This window comes from Chionomys nivalis, chromosome 4 (genome assembly GCF_950005125.1).
Source record: "Chionomys nivalis chromosome 4, mChiNiv1.1, whole genome shotgun sequence".
NCBI classification, from domain to species: domain Eukaryota; kingdom Metazoa; phylum Chordata; class Mammalia; order Rodentia; family Cricetidae; genus Chionomys; species Chionomys nivalis.
Window position 1 is genome coordinate 35489407 of NC_080089.1, and position 25177 is coordinate 35514583.

Here is a 25177-nt window from a genome sequence, read left to right on the forward strand (position 1 = left end):
TGATAGAGCGGGCTGGCACTGAAGCTGTAAAGCAGGTTATGAGAAAAAAAAACCTGGCTGATGAAAGAACTGGGGAAATTTGGGGAAAATGCAGAAATTGTTCTTTGCTTGCTTCTAAAATTTGGCAAAAGAACTATACTGAAACAGAAAGGAATGTAGCGATGATGAATAGTTTCTGAGAACCTAGGGCTTTAGGGCTGCCAGCCTATGGCCTCATAAATCAACACCTGAATCGTGAAGAACAATGGGAAAGGTACGACAATAGAGTAAAGCCCACTGAACTGTGCTTCTGTAAACTGCAGGTAGTTAGCCTCTGAGGTGAGAGCCTCAGAAGTTGTTTTATGATTAACTCAGCTAAGAAGTAAGAATATAGTGGCTGGCATGGGGCTTGGGAACTGGAAAATGTCATAATAAATGATGTTCTGATTTCAAAGAATCTTTATACTTCTTGTGAACTGCTTTGCCCATGTAATGATGAACCTGTGACAAGAAAAAAAAGAATCATTTTCTTTGTGTAAAATTTACAATAAAGGACTGAAGTTTGAAGTTCAGGGCAGGGGGAGGGGGGTAAGAAGAGCTGGATATGGTGGTATACACTGGAAGCTGAGGCAGAAGAATTGCAAGTTTAGTGTGGGTGTGAACTATCAAGTGAGGCCCAGGTCACCATGGGCCTCATAGTGCCCTGCCTCAAAAATGATTTTTTAAAAAAATTTTATTAATTTTCCAGCAGAAACCTTGCAGGTCAAAAGGCAGGGAGGTAATATATACATTACTGAAAGAAAAAATGACTGAAGACCATCAACTGAAAATTCAGTGTCTGATAAAACAAAACTGTCCCTTGGAAATGAAGGCAAATTAACATTCACAGAGGATGAACTAAAGAAGCGAATTATAACTATACCTGCTATGTAAGAAATGCTGAAAATGGCCCTTCAATTTGAAATGAAAGGATACTAGACAACAGTAAGGAACCATGATAGAAAGACCTCTGGAAAGATAACTATAAGAATCCTAGTTTAAGGATACAATTCAATGATAAAATGCTTACCTGGCTTGAATGTGGCCCTAGGTTGGATACCAACAACAACAAAAATGTAACAACAACAATTATTTAAAAGCCGAGTATGTAGAAGATGTTGATCAGTTGTCCCTCCAAGTAAAAGCAAGCATAATCCCAGCTCTTGGGAGGTGGAGACAAGAAGATGAGGAATTCAAAGTCATGCATTCACATAGAGCAAATTAAAGGTCAGCCTAGATTACATGAAATCCTGCTTCAAAAGAAAAATAATAATAAAACAAAACAGCTCTATTGTAGTGTGCATACAACATTTAAAGATAGAATTTCTATATTAATAAAATTACAAGGGAAGGACAATGCAGCTATAAATATAGCTGTTCTGTTGCAATCAAGTTAGGCTAGGTATACTACAATATCTCAGTGCTTGGGTCACTAAAGCAGGAGGGGGAAAGAGCCAACCCAAGACAAACAGTGAGTTCAAAGGCAAAGGCCAGTCTGAGCTACATGGTGAGAACGTATCTCTTTTTTTTTTTTTTTTTTTTTTTTTTTTTGGATTTTCGAGACAGGGTTTCTCTGTGGCTTTGGAGCCTGTCCTGGAACTAGCTCTGTAGACCAGGCTGGCCTCGAACTCACAGAGATCCGCCTGCCTCTGCCTCCCGAGTGATGGGATTAAAGGCGTGCGCCACCACCGCCCGGCTCATATCTCTTTTTTAAAAAAAAAAAAAACAAGAAAGAATAGCTGTTATTAATTTTAAATAGATTGTCAGGTGGTGTTGGCACACGCCTTTAATCCCAGCACTTGGGACACAGAGGCAGGCAGAACTCTGTGAGTTCAAGGCCAGCCTGGTCTACAGAGTGAGATCCAGGGCAAACAAAACTGTTATATTGAGAAACCTGTCTCTGAAAATATTATACAGATTGTTCAACTTTACAAAGCTACTCTATGGCAAACAATATTACAGTGCCTGAAAATAATGGAAACACAATTATCACATGACCTAGTAATTCTACCTCTCGATACACACAAAAGAATTAAAAACAGACTTGAGCAGATATTTATATATTCATGTTCACACCAGTGTCATTTACAGTGGGTAAAAGGTGGCAACAATCCAAACATACATGATATGAAAGAGCTACGACGTGTGCACACACTCACACACATATGAACACACGTGCACAGTGGAATATTAGTCATAGAAAGGAATAAAACCTGATTTATGTCATAACATAGATAAAGCATAAAAATAAACAATTCTATGTGAAATATGGAACAATTCAAATTAATGGGGACAAAAAGCAAAATGGTGGGTACAAAGGGCCAGCAGGGAGCAAAGAGTCATGATTTGATGGATACAGGCTCTGGAGTCAGTACTACATCCCATCAGGGAAGAAAACAATCACAAAGAACTGTATGGCTCAGAGCAAACTTGGAATCTTAAGCATGATGAAAAGTTGAACGGTTGGGAGTGGGACCGGGATCTGAGTTACACTTTAGGAGGATAATTCTGACAGCTTTTCTATTAAACTACCAAGGAACAAATGACAGTCTTAAAAAGATGACCTATTTTAAAGTGGAAAGCAGCAGGCTGAATAAATTAGGCTCAGATTTACATCGAAGCATGCCAGCATATACCAATATGTAATAAACTTTAGCCATAAAATTTTAAGTGTTCTTAGCTTCAGACTAATTAAGATTGTAATTTATCTACAAAAATGAATACAGGACCCCAATCATATAATTCATATTTTAATGCACATTTTATGAAGAAAACAAAGTTTTAGGAATCTAAAAGGCGAGGAACAAGAATCAGGCCTATTCTTGTGTTCCCTTACTCGCCATCCCCTTTTCAGCCAGTGTCATCTGGAAGCCCGATGGCCAATAAGTTTACTAATTTAGATAGTAATTTTGAAAATAGAACTTATTTCTAGAGTATAGTAAAAATGTGGCTGTCTATAAAAAAAGTGTGTAATTTTTAAAGTAAGATAAACACTAGAGCTTATGTTCAACTGCTTGAAAGACCAACCAGTACTTTATACTAGACTAGCTATACGGGGGGGGGGGGGGGGATAAAAAGCTTGTAATTTTAATCATTATAATTCAAAACAGTTTTAAATAACTGGAATAGGCCAAGACCTTGTGCGGCACATACACCCAAACTGAAAATATAGAACATATCTTGGGATACAATTTTTGTAGCAGGCCTCACTTCATGGACCAACCAACTATACATGGTCTTTGTTTATTCATACTTACAATTTAATAGCAGAGAAAATGTTTTCTTAGAATGAAACAAAATGTTCTAATTTTTTTTTCAGAAGTGAAACTCATGTATCCCAAAACTTGGTTTCTACCAGATAGGCTTCAAATTCACACAACTTAAACACAGATGGAGAAATACCTAATGAACTTGATCCATCTTTTCCCCAAAGTATTACATACAATTAAAATACAGTATTATTTGTATGCAAAACATACTAAGAATTGGAAGATGTTGGGTAATAGGAAGAGAACTCTTCAAATTCTATTGTTTGCAGTTTGCAGAATAGGATAATCTTCTCTAGGAAGAACAATGTCAACATAGCAGCACTATATTCACCAGGAATGCCCAGGGCTGAGAGCTTCATCATGTAGCAGGAAACCAAACCTTCTGGCTGCTCACAATGTCACTGAGCTTCCCTTTAATCTTCAGGAAGTGTCTCTTGAACTCTAATCCATCACCCTATTTTAGGAATAATATTTTAAAAATATAAAAAAAAGATTTTGTCAAAAGATCATATTCTCAGTCCTGGTCACTAGAAACAAACATCCTTAGATATGTCCAGATCAGGCATATCTGAGGTGTCCCTCAAGTCTTTTATTCCCTCTCCTGTCTTCTGAGAACACTGGACTGCAGACATGCACAACTCCAGCTTAGTTATTCATTCCATATAAATCTGTAGCATTTTGACTTATTCAAGCAGGCTATTATAATATCTATGGGTTCTTCATTAGTAATTTATTAAATGTAACCTGAGTTCAGTCACTTGTGAAAACCAAATATTATGGTGGAAATGGCTACATAAGTAACTCTCACCTGCTTATGTGCTCTTCACTTTCTCATCAAACTGAGCAGAGAAAGTAGAATAGTTTTTTGCTGTTTCAAGGGTTAGTACCTTTGGACCTACACCAATTGCTTTCCATAAGCAGTGGAGTTTGTGAACTAAAAAGCCACACTCAAGTCCTGTCACAGTTTTATCACAAAAATGCCACTAAACTCGGTCATAACAACAGTTTCAATAGAGGAGACCCTTCATAATTTAATTACATACAAAGAATCTAGAAAAGAATACTGCAACTGATCTCTAATATAAAGAATGTGAATTATTCTTCAACCATCTCTTGAGCCACATATAAACTCTCAGGAAACAGATATTATACTGATTTGGTTTTATAAAGAATAGGCTTTAAAACTAAAAATAATATGTGAATAAAATCATAATATTTATCACAAAATTAATGAGTTCCAATACATTATAATGTGCAAGCTTTTAAAAGTCATAACTTTTATTAAACAGAGATACTATATATTAATCAAAATAATCTGAGTATTCCAAAGCAGTATGAATGATAACTTTGGGAAGTATAATTATTTTCTTTACTCTTTATTCTTTTACTCTTTACTTTTCTGTACATTACCAAAAAAGTAAAAACAATTTTTCAGGGGAAACAAAGTTCCATGTAGGGCTAGCCTCAAACTAGTGTGTAGCCACAGATGGCAGTGAATTTCTGATCATCCCCCTATTGGGTGCTGGGAAAACAAGCATCCACTGCCACACCTAGCTCTGTCTGGTACTGGTGATCCAATTGAGAATGCACGCCAAGCAAGCACTCTAAAATCTGCACTACTTCCCCAGTCTGAAACATGATTAATAAAAGCTCAGAACAGAAACTGGGGTTCAACCTGAAGAACAGAAACGCAAACCAGCCAGCCCCTGGCTCTTACATCAACCTCAATCCGAAAAATGGTTATCCTGCCTCCAGGAATCTCAGAATGAGACTGAGCCTGTCTTATCCTCTCTAGTTCTGAGATTGAAGGCATGCACCACAACCGCCTGGTTTCTAAGGCAAGCTAGTGTGGCTATTGGGATTAAAGGCATGTGTCATTGCTGCCTGATCTGTAAGACTGACCAGTGTGGTTGTTTTACTTTTCTGGTGCTGAATCAAGTTTTATTTATTAAAAATACAAATGAAATGCCACTATACCAGTCCCTCAAGATTCTTATACTAAGGAAGGTGTCAGGAAAAAGAGAGGGAAACAATCAAAGGATATATTAGAAAAATAGATGGCAAAAGTCAAAGCTTATAACACTAAATAAAAATAAGCAAGTTACAGAATATTTATAAATGCCAAATATTCATGTGGCTATACTTCAAAACTTTCTGTGCGGGTCTGAAACCATACAAAATTCAATTTTACATGGCCTATATATATACCATGTGAATCCCTTTGTATACACAGCTATGATATAGTTTAATATGTAAATATAGCATAGTAAAAGGAACACAATTAGTAGTAAAATAGAACAACTGTAATAATATTCTAGAATAAAATTGCCAGCATTATAACCTTTATACTTTGGAGTCATTACTAAGTAACTATGACCCCCATATAAAAAGCATGAAATACTGACAGTCAATATTAAAGCCAAAATTAGTATTAGGCAAGTAATATATATATATATATATATATTGCCTGAACAAAAACATATGCATAAGATATTTACTCTAGGCAAAAGGAAAATTGAGGTCCTAGTTGGGAAATAGGGTAAGACTACTTAAGAACTCATTAAGCTAATCAGAACTGTGCTGAACCTAAAAAACCCCAAGAAGCGGAAGTGCTGAGAGGTGGACTGCTGTATTTAAAAATAAAATCATAAAACCATTTAAAAATCCACAGAAATAGTTCCATACTAATAGGAAAAAATACTATAAGTAAAACATATAAGAAATACCTTTGAAAGTCGGAAGTCAACCAGTATCTTCTCATCCATTTCTACCAAATTTATTTTGAAAATCAACTTATTGTTTCTTCTATCAGTTGTTGATACAGTAACCTAAGGCAGTAATAATAAGTTCAAGCTACATGTATACATGAGTAGAAAATACTCTTAACAAAACCTCTAAATCAACAGGTCATACTACAATCCTTGCATGACAAGAGAGGCATGAAGAACACTATAAATTACAGGGCTAGAGAGTGAGTGCAGGTTAAGAGCACTTGACACTCATTCTTCCAAGACCTGAGTTCCATTCCCAGCACCCATATCAGGAGGCTCCCAATCACCTATAATTCTAGCTCCAGAGCAGCTGATGCCTCCACACACAATGACATACACATGCACACAGACACACACATGTACTCATAAGCGCAAATAAATCTTATAAGAGCAAAGCAGAACTGAAAGAAACAATCAAAAGAAACAGGAATATAATGAAGACTGGGGGTGCAGCCCAACATGTACAAGGCCTGAGGTCAATCCCCAATACTGCAGTCAATCAATTAATCTCACATACGAGAAAGAAAACCAGATTATTAGACTACAAGAAAGAAAACAAACTTTCCTAGGCTGGAAAGTTGTAATAACAATGAGAGGATAGTGAAGGTCTGGAGATATGACAACTCCCAATTCAGTCCCCAGTCCACAGACTAGAAAGACGCTGGGGCAAGATGACTGGTGTGAAAGAAAAGCCACGGCCAAAAGCCACCAAAGACCCAAACATATTGGTAAGGACATTGTCAGCTGAAGCTTAAATATAAAAATACCAACTTTACAGGTTTTAAAAAGAAAGAAAAATCTCAAAACCTTCAACTGTTTCTTTTTCAAATTTATTACTTGTATTTTCAAAATACTCATTGACTACTGATATCTTTTACTCAAATATTTAATTTTTTATGGTTTGAAAAAATACTGAAAACTAACAAAACATACCTGATTCATACAACTCTTCTTCCACTGATAGCCCAACTTCTCAAAAGTCTCTTTCAGGCACTGGTAGGATTTATCTGCATCCAGTTTGGTGAAGAAGCGTGTCATTCTTTTGACCAAGCGCTGCCAGGGGTTCTACACAACAAAGAAAGCTCATTAGATCCCGTGTGACCAGTTTACAGCAGTTAGGCTGAAATGCTTCCCCTTCACTTGAGACTCTCATGAAGGCCTCCTCTAATTATTTCTTCCTTATCCAAATAATATGTATCACTAAATGTATTAATCCCATATACCTAAGATTTAAGACTACAAAAATAAAAGGCAACAGTTATTTATCTGAAAGATTAAGTTCCTTACCTGTGAGGAGCCAGGGGTACCAAGTAACTGACTGTTTACAAGCATATGATCAGGACACGTGGGCTGGGAAAAGCTGATGCCTTGTACCAGTTTGTCAACATAGGAGGAACTGGTGTCCCACAAGGAAAGCCCTGTTGGTGGCTCTGGCTGCGAACTAGAGTATTTCACGTTTTCTTCACTGTGACAATAAGAAAGAAAAGCAAGTCTTTAATTCTCTGTTTTTAAGGTCATTTCATTCTTTTGACTATTTATTTGGTGGGGCATTTTTTGTTTTGTTTTATGACAAGATTGCATCTTGCTACTTAGACTGGCCTGGAACTGTCTACCTCAGCCTCTCAATTAGCAGTTATCTTTGACTATAAGTGTATGTGTGCTTCAGTGTTAGACTAAAAATGTTTTTTTTTTTTTTTTTTTTTTTTTGGTTTTTCGAGACAGGGTTTCTCTGTGGTTTTGGAGCCTGTCCTGGAACTAGCTCTTGTAGACCAGGCTGGTCTCGAACTCACAGAGATCCGCCTGCCTCTGCCTCCCAAGTGCTGGGATTAAAGGCGTGCGCCACCACCGCCCGGCTAAAAATGTTTTTAAATAAAGTCCACCAGGCCTGTCTTACACCACACACTCATTCCCATTTTAGTGAAATTACTTGTATTATTAAGCTAAATATATACATGTTTTATTCATTATTGGAAATAATTACATGTTAAAAAAAAAACTTAATCTGCCAATGCATGGTGGTGCACCCCTAAAATCTCAATGCATGGTGGTGCACCCCTAAAATCTCAGTACTTAGGAAGCAGACACAGGAGGATTAGTACAGGTTCAAGACCAGTTTGCACTTCCAAGTTCTAGTTCAGTCAAGTAAGACCCTATCTCAAAAACAAAAAAAAATTACTGAACTTTAGTAATTCTTACCTGGAAGCACTATTTACTGGAGAAAAGTCCAAATTGGAATGAATGTGCTTAGAGAATGACTCTGACATACCACCTGAAGTGGCTCGGGGCCTCTTTGCTCCTAAAAAGGAATACACACAAATCTTCTATGAAAGTATTAACTAAACCAACTGGCACATCTAAACCCACTAAAGCCACATCTAAACCCATTTACTGAACATAAAATAATATAAAGATTTTTTCTTAAACAATTTTATAAGATATGTTACATTAGTGTTTCACTGAGGCCATAATTTTAATGACATCTTTAATGGGTAACATGATAGTCAACAAAGGACTAGCTAAATAACTAGAACTTTTAAAATTTTTAAATAACTCATGATTATGATAGTAAATACTAAATCTGCTTTATCCGATATTCTGTTCCCTTGAAGACGCTTTACCAAGAACAGTCGCGACAAAGAAAATGAAGCCACTTTAAACTCCCAATTCCTCAACAGGGCTGCGACAGTCCATGCCACTTCTTATGCCCATTTCCTCAAAAAGGATTATTTCAAAACTTCTCTTCTGAATTATCAATACTACACTCCATTTCATCATTATTTAGCATGATATATTATCCTCCTTTTAGAAAAAATGCACAGACCTGAAGTAACTCAGTATGACACTACCAAATCTACAAATAGACTTGTTCAAGCCTCTCGTTCTCGTTGCATCCTCCCCTCAAATATTAAGCTTGATACTTGGATTATAGGTCCATTACCCCTTCCTCAAAACACAGACACACGCATGCATGCACACGCACATGTACACACACACGTGCACACACACCTTCCTCAGAAACCCTAATCCTAGCCGGGCGGTGGTGGCGCACGCCTTTAATCCCAGCACTTGGGAGGCAGAGGCAGGCGGATCTCTGTGAGTTCGAGACCAGCCTGGTCTACAGAGCTAGTTCCAGGACAGGCTTCAAAGCCACAGAGAAACCCTGTCTCGAAAAACAAAAAACAAACAAACAAACAAAAAACCCTAATCCTGATACTCTTTTATTTGTTCCCCTTTCCTTTAGAGTAAATTAAAAAGTATGTCTTTCAAACTGGGCAGTGGTGTCACACACCCATAATTTCAGCACTCAGGAGGCAGAGGCAGGTAGATCTTTGTGAGTTCAAGTCCAGCCTGGTCTATAAGAGCTAGGCCCAGAACAGGCTTGATAGCTATAGCAAAACCCTGTCTCGAAAAACAAAACACAAAAGTAAAAACTATTCCAGAATCTCACCACTGAGCATCCAGGGAGATAACCAGTCAAATGACAGAATTGATAGATTCATAGATTCTAAGTCCAGTAACAGTCAAATGATTGTTGAAGTCATGGGGAGGGAAAAGGGGTGGAGGGGAGACAGGAATAATCTAGAGTGGCAATCACAGTAAAGTGTCTAAAGATGACTCAAGGAAGAAACCTCAGGGATTTATGAAATCAGGACACTGAAAAGATCATCTAAATGAATATTTAACTTGCCAAGCTCCATGAACATTTAGCATGGTGGCACGGAAGCCCAGGCCTGTACTTTCAGCACTCAGGGGCTCCTAGAGCGACCCACTGTGGGCGACACAGCAAAACTAGACCCAGGCGGAAGCACAGCTCAGTCTGTCTTGTTGGAGACGTTGGTAGCAAGGCAGGAATTTTAATGACTGGAATAATGTAGGAACTGTGGGTAGCACACTATGATGAGATCTTTCCTGGAGGGGAAAGAACTGGAGAAGATGATCAGAAGATAAACAGAGTGATAGTGACCCATCAGGAAGACACCTGCCCATCCTCCTGACCCGAGGGCATGAAGGTGAGGGAAAGAAAACACCCACAACATCCTCTGGATGAACTGGATTTCAAACAGAACAAGGTGTAAAAAAAAAATTCACAGAAGAACTAAAGATAAATTCCTCATTCGTCTGTAGACTACGGTCCTCTCTCCCCTCTACTCAGTAGAACATTTTACTGGCGCTGTCTAACACAATTTTCTCTGATTCTTGGTCAATTACAGCATCATTACTGGATTATGAAGTCTAGAAATCACTCAACACTCTCTATGAAAACGGTCTACTAAGATCACTACCCGATCATAGACTCCAATGGAAAGGTTAAACCTTCATGTTATTACCCATCCAACAGAACATTCCTAGTCTCCAATAACTCACATTCTACAAACGTTTCATCCACCTTTCGGTTCTTTTTCTGTTTCTTCATTTCCACCTTCCATCTAAATAGCATTCCTCACGCTTAGCTTAATATGGCTTCAGTTCCCCATAATTGGTATCTGAAGCTTAGTTCATACACACTTGGAAAGTTTACTCACCTCCAAAAAAAAAAAAAAAAAAAAAAAATCAAAATGAACAAACACAAGCTGACCTTTTTCAAGTTCTTCAAATACACTCAACGTACAAAATCTAAGATATGTCCAAATGCTGCTGCTTCTGCACAGAATCAAACATGGTGGTGGCCCACGCCTTTAATCGCAGCACTTGGGAGGCAGAGGCAGGCGTATCTCTGTGAGTTCGAGGCCAGCCTAGATTACAAGAGCTAGTTCCAGAACAGGCTACAGAGAAATCCTATCTTGAAAAACAAAACTAAACAAAAACGCCTCGCCTGCTAGCTCCTTTTAATCTTCAAAATTTAGACTTCATGTCATTTCCTTATGAAGAAAAGTCTTCCTTGTTTCATGAGATTGTGTCAAAGCATTGAGCTTTGGCATTCTTTTTAGGTCTTAATGAACAAAATTAATTTTGAATTTGCTTTTCCTATTAGATATTAAAATCCTCCTTTCGGCAAACCAAAGTTAAGATATGGGTTTGTGGTATTTTGTTAAGCATGTTTCACAGAGAAAAATGAGCATACTTTTTTTTTATCTTTTACCTCTGTTAAGTGGCTTGTTGTACCATCTGTCTTTCTTAATGTCTGGGATGGTAATCCTTGCTGATGGATTCTCAACTAGAATTTTATGAAGCAAAGCTGAAAACAAAACAAGACAGCATTTGTAAAAGAGTTAAGCAGATTAGACCAAACCTAAATGATACAAAAGTCAGGCACATGGCACACTTGAGATACACAGGCAGAATGTTTAAGAATGAAGCCAGTCTGGGATATATAGATTAATTTTAAAAAGAACTCATACAATTCCCAACATCAAGAATGTAAACAAGGAATGCAAAAGTGACCCAAGCTTGTAGTCCCAGCACTCAGGAGACTGAAAGGATTGCCACAGGCAGGTCCTGCCTGGGTTTCAGGCCAGCATGGGCTAACATAGACCTTGTCTCCAAAAACAAAAGGTATCTTATTATCAGATGTTAGCATCTGAACGCCAGCATCTAGAGGTAGAGACTGGAAGATCTGGGTCATGACTACACAGCTAAGCTCAGAAATTAGCCTGGGCTAAATAAAGCCATTTCAAAACCAAAGTCAACAACAATAAAATATAAAGACAGAAACATACACGCACACGTGCGCACCCCCCCCCCCCACACACACACAGTTTAAAAGACCTTTCTAAACCTGGCAATATAAGCCAAAAACCACAATGGCAAGATTTTAGATAATGAAAAATTTAAGACATCTGCATATTAAAATAAGCAGCACAATCAAAATAAATGACAAGTTCAAGGACATACTGTAAAAACCACAATGGTCAAATAATATTAATGCCTTTTTGGAAAAACCCCCAAAGGATTAAGAAAAACTAAGCAAACTGAAAAAGTTAATAAGCTATATAAGGGGGTAGGTAACTCACTATTTAGTTTAAAATAAAACTTAGGAAGCAATATCAGTTACAGACTTATTGGTTAAAAACAATTACTTTCCCCAGGCACAGCGGCATACAATGTAATCCCAAACTCTGTGAATATGAAAGTCAACCTGGTCAATGCAGTGAGTTCCGGGCCGGTCAGGGAAACATAGTGAAACCCAGTGTTTCAAAATATAACAATGAAAAAGTAATGTAACTAAATAATAAAATGACACAAACTTTTTAAAAAGTATATTTGTAAAATAAGCCCATAACACATAAAAAACATACATACTCTCTGAACTGTGCAGTTCTGCTTGTGGGAGAAGGAAAAATCTTTATGTAAATAAAGGATACACACAAGCATCAAGTAACATGATGCTTATCATACCTCTTCACTAAAAGTAAAATTAAAGGAAAAAAATCTAAATCTCGCAAGGTGGTGGTGGCTCCCAGCACTCAGGAGGCAAAGGCAGGCGGATCTCTGAGTTTGAGGCCAGCCTGGTCTATAGAATAAGTTCCAAGACAGCCAGAGCTGTCATACAGAGAAACCCTGTCTTGGGAGAAAAAAAGAAAACAAAACAAAACAAAAAGAAAAAAATAAACAAACCCTAATCTCTAAACTGAATGAGTAAGACTTATCCATATAATGAATACCATCAGCCTTTAAAAGTATAATCAAGACCTGTAGTTACTGTTATGAGAAATGCTGAATATCAAAACTTAAATGAGTTACAAAATATAAGTACTATGGTTAAATTTTGCAAAAGTATATACTTATAACTAATATATACATATATAGTATACATTTGCTATATTTTTTTTACATGAAAGTATAGGCATATATATCAGAATACCTTTAAAGATATTTCCAATGCCACAATTAGAGTTGTTTCCTTCCTCCTTCCCGCTTTCTTGAGGTGAGGTTTTTCACTATGCAGTCCTGGCTGGCTTGGAACTCCCTATGAAGGCTAGGCAGGCTCACAGAGATCCACCTGCCTCTGCTTCCTGAATGCTGGGATTAAAGACGTGTGCCACTACACCCAACAATTTTTTTTCTTAAGTTTTACTTACATTTTCTAAGTTAGCTAAAAGGACTATGGGTCACTTACATTAAAGAAAAAAAAAAAAGGAAAAAGGAAGGGAGGAAAGGAAGGGGAGGGCAGGGCAGGGCAGAGCAGGGAGAGTAAAATCAGCTAGCATGAGCGAGACTTTATTACCCACAAAATCAATACTTTCAGTCTAACAACCAGTTACCCAGTGGAGCAGAATCAATTTTTTTCCAAGGATTGAGATAGGTTTTTTTTTCTTTCCAATCAGAATATTCCTGACAGCTGTCACTGGGCTGGTCCCACGGCAACTCTAAAAATAAAACAAGATTCAGTTTTCTGAGTGTTCACAAAATTATGTAATAAAGATTTCAAGGAAAAACAATCACACAAAAGAACAAATGAACAATACATAAAAAGAATACAAGTTTCTTCCACAGTGATTCAATAAGGTTTTCATGCTAAGTTCATAGGAACCTACTCTTTCACATGAAGGCTAGAGATTTATTTAATGACAGAGTACATGTCTGGTAGGTGTTAGGTCCTGGGTTCAGTCTCCGGCAACCCTAAAAGAAGTGTTGATTTTCACTGAATAGCTATACCTCATGAAAATGAATCTTTCTCTGGGTTACAAGTTTCAAGGTAGTTAAGAAATAATATGCTAACTATAACAGGTTAAATGCATGTTTCCCCTCTAAATGTTTTCCTGAAATCCTAACCCCCCAAGATAACGAATGTGAGAGCTTGATTGGAGGTTCTAGCAGGGGACGGCAGCTACTCATATACACTTGACTGAAGGCTGACTCTCCTCTACTCAAGGAAAGTGGTCCTCTTCAACCCAGTCCACTTCAGAAGAGGAAGGCAACACCAACCTCGCCAGCCAGAGATCAACGAAGGGAAAGATGCTGCAGCCAATCACTCACTCTCACACTCCCAGAGATGGGTGATAGGATGAGTAGGAAAGCCCTCAAAAGTGGGATTAGGGAGCTGGAGAAATGACTCAGAGGTTAAGAGCACTGGCTGCTCTTTTAGAGGTCCTGAGTTCAATTACCAGCAACTACATGATGACTTGCAGCCATCTATAATGAGATCTGGTGTCCTCTTCTAGTGTGTAGACATACATGCAGACAGAACAATGTCTACATAATAAAATCTTAAAAAGATAAAAAGTGGGATTTGGTTCCTTATGAAGACACATCGGTGAGATGGTCAACTACAAGAAAGAGGGCCTCAGAATATGGCCATGCTTGCACCTTCATCACCCAGACTTCAAGCCTTCATAATCTGTATGAAATAGATAAGTCGGCTGTGCATAACGCACTCACTGTATAGTACTGTTACTGTAGCCCAAAGTAATTAACACTAACAATACTATTGCAGAGCTCTGCCGTTAAAGGCTGGGCTCACAACCTTTCTATTACAGAATTAGATTGCCTTAGGTTATTTCATTTTTATTTTGGTATAAGAAATCTGACTTTTCAGAGAAAAGTTCCTCATAATCAGACAGCCTTACCTCCAGCCAACATTGCAGTAAGTACTATTCCACAGGACCAAACATCAACTGGCTCTGCATGAAATTCTTTTCTCTTTAGAAGTTCGGGAGCAACATAAGGTAAAGTGCCACACATCTTGTTCAGTAAGCGTTCGCGATTATTATGCCGAAACACTGTTGCTAAGCCAAAGTCAGAGATTTTGAGGTTATCTAAGACAAAAGAAAATAAGACCAGCACCGATTAAAAGAATTTGTAAATATATAGGAATTACTTGAAATAACACTGATTTCCCTTAAAGCTTGTAGAATTTCTCCACCTGAAAAATCAGCAAATCTATGTATGTGCAAAAGAAAAAAAAAGGCACCATCATTTATACTAAACTTGGCAAAGATCTCATCTTCTTATTAAACAAAGAAATATCATCAACACAAAAACCAGTTTGCACCAGGTTAAATAAAGATATTGTGGCTGCCCTCCTAGAAAACAAATCTAGAAAGAGGGTAGAGCAAAATTCTTCACAGACAGCTGTGGAAGGTAAGAAGTCATCAGCAAAGTTTTCTCCATGGCAAATGATGTCAGTTGGCAAATATATATATGGATGTAACTAAACTAAAAACTAAGAAGCCATAAGAACTTGTCAAAGCATCAAATTTCAGAAAACAAGCAGAAACTCCGTGTCAAAACAAGCCAGAAGAACAAGCTTCCGCTCTATCCTCCCATCTTTATCACACACAAACTGCAGAAAACTTTCTGTTTTAACATACTGATGAATATCCACTGCATGCAATAGGTACTATGTTAGTAATGCAAATGGTAGATGAAATCATTGAGAGAGACTGATAATAAACCATGGTATACGGGTTATGAAAATACAAATATCATAGAATGCCATAGCAAAGGGTCTGACTAAGGAGTTAGAGAAGCCTACCTATTATGAAAGATTATCAATAGATACAACCTTGCTGAAAGTAGTGTGGCCAAGGTGTCAAACAGTGAAATATTCACTCTTTGAACTAACTAACAATTCTCACTGCTAAAACCATATCTACCTACAGGAGAAATTCCACAAATTCACAACTGTAATAACTGTAATAATATCAATTATAAGTATCATCAATAAGTAACAAGATCTTAAAATACATTCATACAATGAAAACTATGGAAATAGTTAACAAAACAAGGTCTGGGCATTCATACAGAATCAGATATCTAAGAAAAGGGCTGGTAGCATAACAAATCTCATTATAAGTATTTTTATATTGAGTTTTTCTTCTATTTTAAGTTACAAACAAATGTTCACACCACATAACTTATGGCCAGTGTATCTGTTACCTATATTTCGCTTTGAAAGATATAGGCTGTAATTACATCTTTTTAATAATTATATATGATAAAATCTAGACCAACCACTGAGATTACAACTTCAAACTACTTCTAAGTAGCAGTCATTTTGAATACTAATGGTTTACCATAGCATCTTTTGAGTTTGGTTGTTTCATCGTGTCTGTAACATAATATTAAGTTAGAAACAAAACTACAGAAATGAATTAAAATTTAGAGATGTGATTTAGAGATATAACATGTCTGTGAAGGAAAGAACAGAAGGGAAGATTTTAGATTATGATGGGATTTTTGTTTCTTTAGCTTACTAACAAATACTAAATAGAAACAAAATAATATACAAGAATAACAGCGCAATCAAGATGCACTTACCAGACATTCAGCTTAACATTTATGTGAAATTCTTAAATTAATAAAGTTATATTTAAAAAACAAAATAGCTGAATAGTGCTTAATCCAAGCACTTGGGAGGCAGAGGCAGGTAGATCTCTGCATTCAAGGCCAGCTTGGTCCACTGAGCAAATTCCAGGAGGGCTGTACAAGAGAAACCCAAAACAAACAAACAAACAAATAAATAAACTAGGGAGGGAGACAGGGAAGGAGGGAGGCAGGTAGGGAGGGAGGGAAAGAAGAAAAAAAAGAACAGGGTTAAAGAGATGGTTCGGTGGTTAAATCACTGACTGCTCTTCCAAAACATTCTAATTCAAATGCCAGCATCCACATGGCAGCTAACGCTCCTCTGTACTGCAGTTCTAAAAGGGTTCAGTGCCCTCTTCTGTTCCCCACTAGCACTGCCGGCACATGGAAAACACCGCACACATACACCTTTGCCTTTCAGAGCTCATCTATCCTAAGCCATTCTTTAGCTGGTGTTAGAAGAGGATTCCAACATGAACTGAAAACTGGCAGCTCTCTAGGCCTTACCTGGGACTCTAACACCAAACTGAGGCTGCTGAGACTTCAAGTCTTGTGGATCAACAACTACTGCATATGAGTCATTCCATCAGAATACAGCCATTATTGAACTACTGAACTACAGACAATAAGCCACGCTAATGAATCCCTTACTAATATACAAATATACATTAGTTCATTCTATCATTGCTTCTTAGAAAAACCTGACTAATAACCAAAGAAGTGAAAAACATTTTTGTTGTCATTGCTTTGTTTTCGCTTTCCCAGGAAAGGGTTTCTCTGTAGCTTTGGAGTGTCTCCAGGAACTCAACTCTGTAGACCACGCTGGCCTTGAACTTACAGAGATCCACCCGCCTCTGCCTTCCAAGGGCTGGGATTAAAGGCCTGCGCCACTACCACCTGGCTAGAAGTAAGACTTCTATAATAAAATCCTTAAATCTCTGAAGAAGAAGATGGAGAAAGACTCTAGAAAATGGAAATACATTCCACGCTCGTAGATTGGTAGAATATTATGAAAATGACCATTTTACCAAAATCTATTTACAGATTCAATGCAATTACAATCTAAGTCCCCATCTCATTCTTCACAGAAATAGAGAAAACTATCCTAAAACTCATATGAAATCATAAAAGACTCTGGATAGTCAAAATAATCCCAAGCAGAAAGAACGATGCTAGAGGATTTGCAACTACAGAGCTGTAGTCATAAAAAACATTGTGGTACTCGCTCAAAAACAGACATGTGGACCAGCATAACAAAACCCAAGTCCTAAACATAAAAACGTGGAGCTTCAGTCATTTAGTATTTGACAAGATGCCAAAAACATACCCTGAAGAAACAAAGTATCTCCAATAAATGGTGCTGGGAAAACTAGATGTTCACGCGCAGAAAAATGGGACTATCACCTTGCACAAGAACTAACTCCAAATAGATCAAAAACCTAAATGTGAAACCCAACACTGGAACTGCTAGAAGAAAACATAGGCAGCCCGGACCCTCTGCAACCCAGATGCAGGACTTCCTGAATCCATCTCCATTTGCCCAGGAATTAAGGCTAATAATTGAAAAGTGGGACTTCATAAAACTGAAAAGCTTCCGCAGAAGTGAAGAAACAGTCAGCTGAGTAAAGAGAAAACCCACACAGAGAATAGGATGGAGAAAAATGCAGAAAGGGTAAGATGGTTAAATAACAACAAGGGTGTCTGAAAATATACAATCATACTCAACAGAGAATTAATATCCAGAATACATAAAAACCTCAGAAAACAAAGACTGAGAAAAACCTATCCTCCCCCACCTCCCAAAATGGTCCTGGGACCTTAACAGAGAATTCACAAAGAGAGAAAGACTGAGGAATATCTCAAATGATGTTCACTGTCTCTAGCAGTTAGGAAAATGCAAATCAAAACTCCGAAACTTCATCTCCCCCGTCAATGGTAAAGAACAACTGACAACAAACACAGGCGGGGATGGGAGGAAAAGGGAACCCTCGGTCACTGCTGGTCAAGCCACTCTGGACATCAGTGTAGGGAACTTTTAAAAAACTACAAACAAATCTACTGCATGCATGACCCAGCTGTTATCCCTCAGCATATGCCCAAAGGACTTGATATTCTACTCCACAGATACTTGATCAGCCATGTTCATTACAGCTCTATTCACAATAGCTAGGAAATAGAAACAAATGCCAGGAGCCATGCGACTTCTTCAGGGGACAAGGCCTGAGAATAGCAGAACAAGTTCTCTTTTTGGCAAGGCCTGGAGAATTTAACCCATTTCTGGCAAGGCCAATAGGTAGTTTGCTGTCTAATTCTGGGCATGACGCCAGCGCCTATGTGCTGCCTGCTCTCCTCGCTTTCCTTACACAAACTATTGCTGGTTGACTTTAGTCACTGACTTTCTTAGAGCCATACATGAAATGACTATTCTATTAGGAAAACTTTCTCTTGATGATTCTCCTCTGGGTGAGCCAGGGGTGGGGGTGTGGGAACGTTGTTAAAAATATACAGTGGATCTGATTCACCTCTTAAAGCCTTTGATATTTCAAGTGTGACTATGAATTCAGGATTCTCAAGAACAGGATGCTGCCTTTCCAATGCACCTTGTGACAAATTTGAAAGAGTCATAGTAATTCAGGACATTACATATTTGCAGAATTGTCCTGGAGAGAATGATTCTAAACAAAGGAGTCTAACAGTAAAGCAAATAAAGATAATACCAAGCGTAAATGGAACAGTCCAAGAACAGGGAATGAAGTGGAATCACAGAAAGTCACAATGCGCTTATTTCTATAGCTGTGCCAATGCCGTAGGAAGCTGAGAGGAAGGGGATGTGAGAACAGGGAATAAGTAGTGCCAACTTTAAGAGTAAGCCTTTTAGTTATGTAGTTTCAGGATGATAAAGAAACCTGGTATATCTCCTACAGGAGATAGAGTAGTGTAAGACACAGAATGCAGTGATTCATCCTCAGCTGATGAGTTGATTGGAAGAGTTTAGGTTTAATTAAAGGTAAACATTAACCATTAGAGGCAAAACTTTCCTTCACTTTGCATGATGCTGTAACCTCAAATGCTGCCAACTGGGCACACTGTTACACCTGTAGGTGTGCCTAGTTAGAAAACTTCCTTTGTTGCTTACTGTACTGCTTATGCTTCTACTATAGCGGCTACGAATCAAGTAGGTAACATTACTGGTGGGGAAATTGAGGGACTGAAAGGGAAGACAATAAGAACAAACTGGCAACTATTGTAACTATTATTAGAAACTTAAGGAAACAAATATGATTGTAAAACTGTTCATACAAACTATTGAAACTGTATCAATAAAAGTGGCTCAGACTACCCAGGACCACTTGTTTGAAACAGGTGGTCAGACTTTTCTTCTTTCGCCAACTTCAAACATCCATCCCAGGTCCATTTAGAGCAAGGCTCTCAGCAAACAACCAACAAACTGATAACACAAATGTGGTATAAAAAATGTGGTATTCTCCTTCGAGGAGCCAAAGACCATCCAGCAAAAACTCCAACAAGGCATGAGAAACCCTCTTTTGAGTTTTGTTAGTCAGGGAATCCAAGAGATTCCCAAAACATCACAAGCTACTGCTACTGCCCTTAGATGTTCCCCAGAGGCAGAAGATAAGCAAGTCCTTATGGCTAAATACACAAGGCACAGGGCCCTGAGGCCCCTTGAGCTGGTGCTGGAAGCAACCTGAAAGCCTCCTTCCTGTGGACGACCTTTATTGGCACTATGCAAGCTTCCAAAGGAGGGAAGCAGGCGACAGTTCTACCCAGCTATGATGCCTATGAACCACAGCCACCACCAGCAGAACACAATAACCCTAAGAGTGCAGTCATGACGCTCAAATTGGACTTCAGACCCACTCAACAAGACAGAAATCATGCCCAGGAGTGGAAACCTTGTGAACTACACAGGGTTAGGGAAACCACGGATCTTGGAGGAGAGCCTACAATTGCCACTTTCCTAAGCCAGCATAATCCCTAACTACTACCCAAAGGTAAGTGTGGCCTCACCCCTCATCAAGGAAATTTCCCTATACAATAGAATGAGACCATTACGGAAAACCAAAGGGCAGAGTTATAGAGCCCAGTCCCAGTGGATACATTTATAAGACATTCATGGACCTAAGGGTCAGGAATCATTGCAGAAGGGAGCAGCGAAGGACTGTAAGAGCCATTCGTTATTCCGGGTATTTGTCTACCTCATCAACAACTCTATCATTAGACTTGTGAAGTCCAAATACAGTGAGTCTCCCAGATTTCCATAAATTCTTAGACTTTTCTTGAAGTGGGGAGGGGTTCCAGGATTTCAGTAATGCGGAAGCCTTGATTAGGCCTATACAACTAACTTAAAAAATAACATTAACAAAGTGGACTCTTACCCCTTTCATCTAAGAGGAGGTTTTCTGGTTTAATATCCCTGTGAGTTATTCCAATTCCATGCAGATAGACCTGAGTGGGGATAGAAACAGAAGAACTCAGGAACTCACCTATGACTGGTGTTAATTCTGAGCACAGTATAAGAAGCTATGGTACCTACCACTCCTGCCATGAGCTGATGGAAGAACCTCTGAGCATCTTGTTCAGGCATGCCTATGTCTGGCTCTGGAAGAAACAATCATTGATAGTCTACTGACAACATATACTTAGGCATCCACCATATAGGCTCTTACTCCTTATCTCATTTATATTGTACTAAAGCAAACAAACTTATACTAACAAAAGATTCAAGCCTAATAACAAATATATTACTAAATGACTCAATTCCATCTAGCTGCTAAATAGCTAAAATTAGCTAACATCGTAAGAAAATCATAAAAACAACCAAGTATTTTAATCTTATACCAACTCCAATGATTGGTTTCCTTCGCATTTCCCCCTACTTCTTCTAAACACAAAACTCAGGGCTGGAAAAAAAAACAACAACAACTCAGGGCTGGAGAGATGGCTTAACAGTTCAGAGTACTAGCTGCTCTTTCAGAAGACCAGGATTTGATTCTCAGCACCCACATGGCTCCAGGAGATCCAGTGTCTCTTCAGGCCTCTTACAGCACCAGGCATGCGGAGTACACAAACTATAGAACACCCTAAGGTAAATAAACAAACTGTAAACAGTCCCTGTTTTCCTCAATATTTCAGTACAACTAACAACAAGGAAATCTAGTACAATTTCACTACTTAACAAATTTAAATCATAAAATTCTCACATTACAGACTCAAGAATACCTCTTATTGGTCAGGTTTTATTGTTGCATAATCAATGTAGAAATAAAACTGATCAAACAGCTATCTAACATTAAAATAAGGTGAGATAGTTGGGTGGTGGCAGCCTTTAATCCCAGCACTCAGGAGGCAGGGGCAGGCAGACCTCTGCGTTCAAGGACAGCCTGGTCTGGAAAGTGAGTTCCAGGACAAGCAGGACTACACAGAGAAACATCGTCTTGAAAAAACACCGCCAAAAAATACAACTGAGGGCTCCAGTCATAGCTCAACGGTTAAGAAGAGCAGCTGCTCTTCCGGAGGACCCAGGTTCAATTGCCAGCACCCACCTGGCAGCTGCAACTGTAACTCCCGTTCCAGGGATCTAAAACCTCCCCACACAGATGAGAGACAGAAGAGACACCAATGCACATAAAATAACAGTCTTGAAAAACTTAATTAGTTAACAAATAAATAAATGAAGTACAACTGAGAATGTGGCTTAGTAGTGAACCACTTGAAGGGTCTACAGAAAGACCCAGGGTTTTATATCTAGCAATACATGCTACTAGAGCATGTACTCACACTCACATACACACACACATATATACATGCGATTTATAAACTTGTTCAGTAAAATAATTATCTTAAATCTTTTCCATACCTATTCTATCAAAAAGCTCTCCTCCACTACAGTATTCCAGAAATAGATATTGGATATTGCCTTCTCTCCTGTGGCCATAGAATTTCACTACATTCTCATGATTTAACATTTTATTGATGCAGATTTCTTTCTTAATATTCTCTGGGCAGTCTATGGCCCGCTTCATGTCTACAATTTTCACTGCAACAGCTTCTTCGGTTATTCTATTCACAGCAAGTTGAACTCTTAAAAAGAAAAGGAGAGAGTTAAAACATTTTCACATCTGAATTCTATTTCTCCTAAAACTTCAAAAGATTAGTGATGTGTGCCTATAATTCCAGCATTCTGGAGACAAGAGCAAAAGATCCAAGTTCAAGGCTAGCCTGAGTTACAAAAAAGAAACTCTCTATAAAAACAAAAAACCAGAACAAGCAGGGTGTGGCAACATGTCTTTGATCCCAGCATTGGGAAACAGAGATAGGCAGAACTCTTCGAGTTTGATGCAAAAAACATAGGGGTACATGGCTGGATATGGCTCAGCAGTTAGGGGCACTTGCTTCTGTCCTGGGCACAATTCCTGGCACCCACATGGTCATAGCCATCTGTAATTCCATTTGAGAAGGATCCCACCTTCTTCTGGCCTCTGTCGGCACTATACACATGTAGTACACTAACATGTGAACAAACACTCATATATATACATAAATTTTAAAAAGAGAAATCTTTAAAAGGTTAAATATAACTTTCCAAAATATTTTTTTCCTTCAACATCTTCTTCATTGAGGAAAGTGAGATGGGTTCTGCCATGTTCTCAAAAGACATGAAAGGAAAGGTGAATTACTACAGTTAAAGCTCCAAAAAGTCCTTACCTAGTGTGCTGCAGGGTTTTAAGCAAATAAAGCTTGCTCAAGGACACAAAACACAGCACCTGAACTACCAATGGGAGGACCTGAAATAAGGCAGGATGCCTCCAGGGACTTTTCATTATCTCATTTAAATTCTAAGACGGTGGTTTGATCGAGAAAAAAAACTAACTTAACTCTTACAATTCAAGGAAAAGAAAGTTTTTTTAAAAAAAAGCTGGGTCTAATGCAGCCTTGTAATACCTACCCTACCAGGGAGGCAGCAGTGCAAGGCCAACCTGGCAGTTTAACAAGATTTTGATCTGAACAAAAACAAAAGAAGAAATCTGGGTGTTTTTGTCGTTGTTGTTTTTAAGGTCGAGGACGGTTCCAAGGACTGTTGCTCAAGGGCAAAGCATTTACCCAGCAAGTGTGCCACCCAAGGTTCAATCCCCAGTCAGAAGAAAGGAGGGGTGGGTGTGGATATGTAACTACACTTGCTAAGAGCCTTGATTTACAAATGCAAATATCTATCCCCTTTGCCACTTGAAATAAAAGATTTTTTATTATTCGCAGCAGATGGAAGGAAAAATTTAAATTACGGAGGCCTTCAAGATGGCTAAGCAGGTAAAGCCACCTGCTGTCAAGCTTGATCTAAGTTCAGTCCTCTGAACTCTAGTGAGAACCAACTCACACACATAATCCTAGTACCTCCGCATGCTCACCGTGGCAGAACACACACGCTCTAATAAATGTAATAAAAGATTTAAATGAGGGCTCAAACTTACTCTCCATAAGCACCTTCTCCCAAAGTTTGCACCAAGTCCCAGTCTTCCACAAAAGGTACTGCCATGGCTCCCAGGACAGCGGCTGTAAAATGCAGGATCCCAGAAAATGAAGAAGGATGAGTGTAAACTCTCATCACTTGTAATGCCACTGAGCCATGCCTCCTGCCATGATTCTGCACGACTTTGTGGTTTCCCCTTACATCTCATCCGTTTCTACCCAAGTCACAATCCTAAATCTAGGCATTTTGTCCAGTATATCACAATCCCTGTTCAGCAACGTTTGTCCTCCGCCTTTATGCAAAACTGAATACTTGCTGGGATCGGAGGCTGAGACAAAGGCTTCCCGGTGAAGGACCCGGACTAGGAGTTGCGGCAGGGAGCGCGGGGGTGGGGAGGGGGGAGGAGAGAAGTGTGAGTAACTTACTGTAATTACCGCCGGAGCAGCCCCTCCTCCTACCCGCTCACTTCCAATTCCCACCCCAACGGCACGTGTCCCCAGGACCCGGAGGGAAGGGGGCGGGGCCAAACTGTTGAGAGTAGCGGAAGGCAGGGACCCCTAGAGCCGGAAAGGCGTGCGAACCCCGGAGGCTCTGGTCCTTTTACCCCGGAGAGCTGCGGGCCACCAGCTCGACCCAGCACTTCGGGAGGCCCTCCCATCTCTCCGGTCGTCATGACCACCCCCTCACCGTGCCCGTCCACACTAATCAAGACCTCTGAGTCCTTCTCTGGAGTCCTCTCCCACCGTTCGGGGCGCTCTTCTCAACAAGCAGTCCTTTGCCAGCTGCGACCGGAATCCCAATGCAGAGCTTTTCCCGCCAAAACTTGCTTGCATCATCCTGTCGCAAACGCGCACACCTTTGCCGTAAAGCGGGCCGACGCGCGTTGTCCTATCCCGGGCTCTGCAGAAGAGCAACTTCAGTAGACCGATCCGGAAGAGGCTGTCCCTTCAAGCACTGACCCTGCCCAGTCCAAGACACTCTGACGAGTTTGGTATTGAGCGCCTTGATGAGAATTGATCTGAGTCCCAGAGTGAAATGGCATCTGGACGCCTTACGTTGCTCCAGAGAGGCGACGAATCCTCCATCCAGACCGAGTGAGCGTCAGTTGGGCACAGGCCAAAGACTGGCTGGGTTCCTTGCTGCTCTGAGCCTGCAAGGGTTGCACCGTTAACTACGTAGTAAACAGACCAGCTCGTGACCTCGGAGCCCATGCTAGGAAGAATTTGTGAGGCTCAAACTGAGCGCCACAAAGTGCTCTGTAAATGCTAGACTGCGGTACCCTTACTTAATATTCAGTTTAGAAGCTAGCAACTACTGCTAGAATTGATCCAAAAAAAAAAAAATGAAGGAAAGCCAGGTGTGGTGGTGTATGCTTGTAAACGTAGAAT

At 39.3% G+C, this 25177-nt stretch overlaps 1 protein-coding gene across 5 annotated transcripts; it reads right to left on the reverse strand.

Moving 5' to 3' along the window:
• Positions 1-1982: 1982 nt before the first annotated feature.
• On the reverse strand, positions 1983-24588 carry Chek1 (checkpoint kinase 1). Of its 5 annotated transcripts, none has more exons than XM_057767264.1 (13): positions 24502-24588; positions 23791-23872; positions 22182-22405; positions 20859-20923; positions 20701-20770; positions 14566-14754; positions 13261-13365; positions 11139-11234; positions 8255-8354; positions 7346-7523; positions 6992-7123; positions 6014-6115; positions 1983-3741 (listed from the first exon to the last, which is right to left on the reverse strand). In XM_057767264.1, the coding sequence occupies exons 2-13, from the start codon at positions 23853-23855 to the stop codon at positions 3646-3648; spliced, it is 1422 nt and encodes a 473-aa protein (XP_057623247.1). In that variant the 5' UTR covers positions 23856-23872; positions 24502-24588; the 3' UTR covers positions 1983-3645. The 5 variants fall into 5 exon arrangements, with proteins under 5 accessions (XP_057623247.1, XP_057623248.1, XP_057623246.1 ...); XM_057767265.1 differs by having other exon boundaries at positions 24477-24588; XM_057767263.1 differs by lacking the exon at positions 24502-24588 and adding an exon at positions 24215-24267.
• Between the last annotated feature and the right edge of the window lie 589 nt (positions 24589-25177).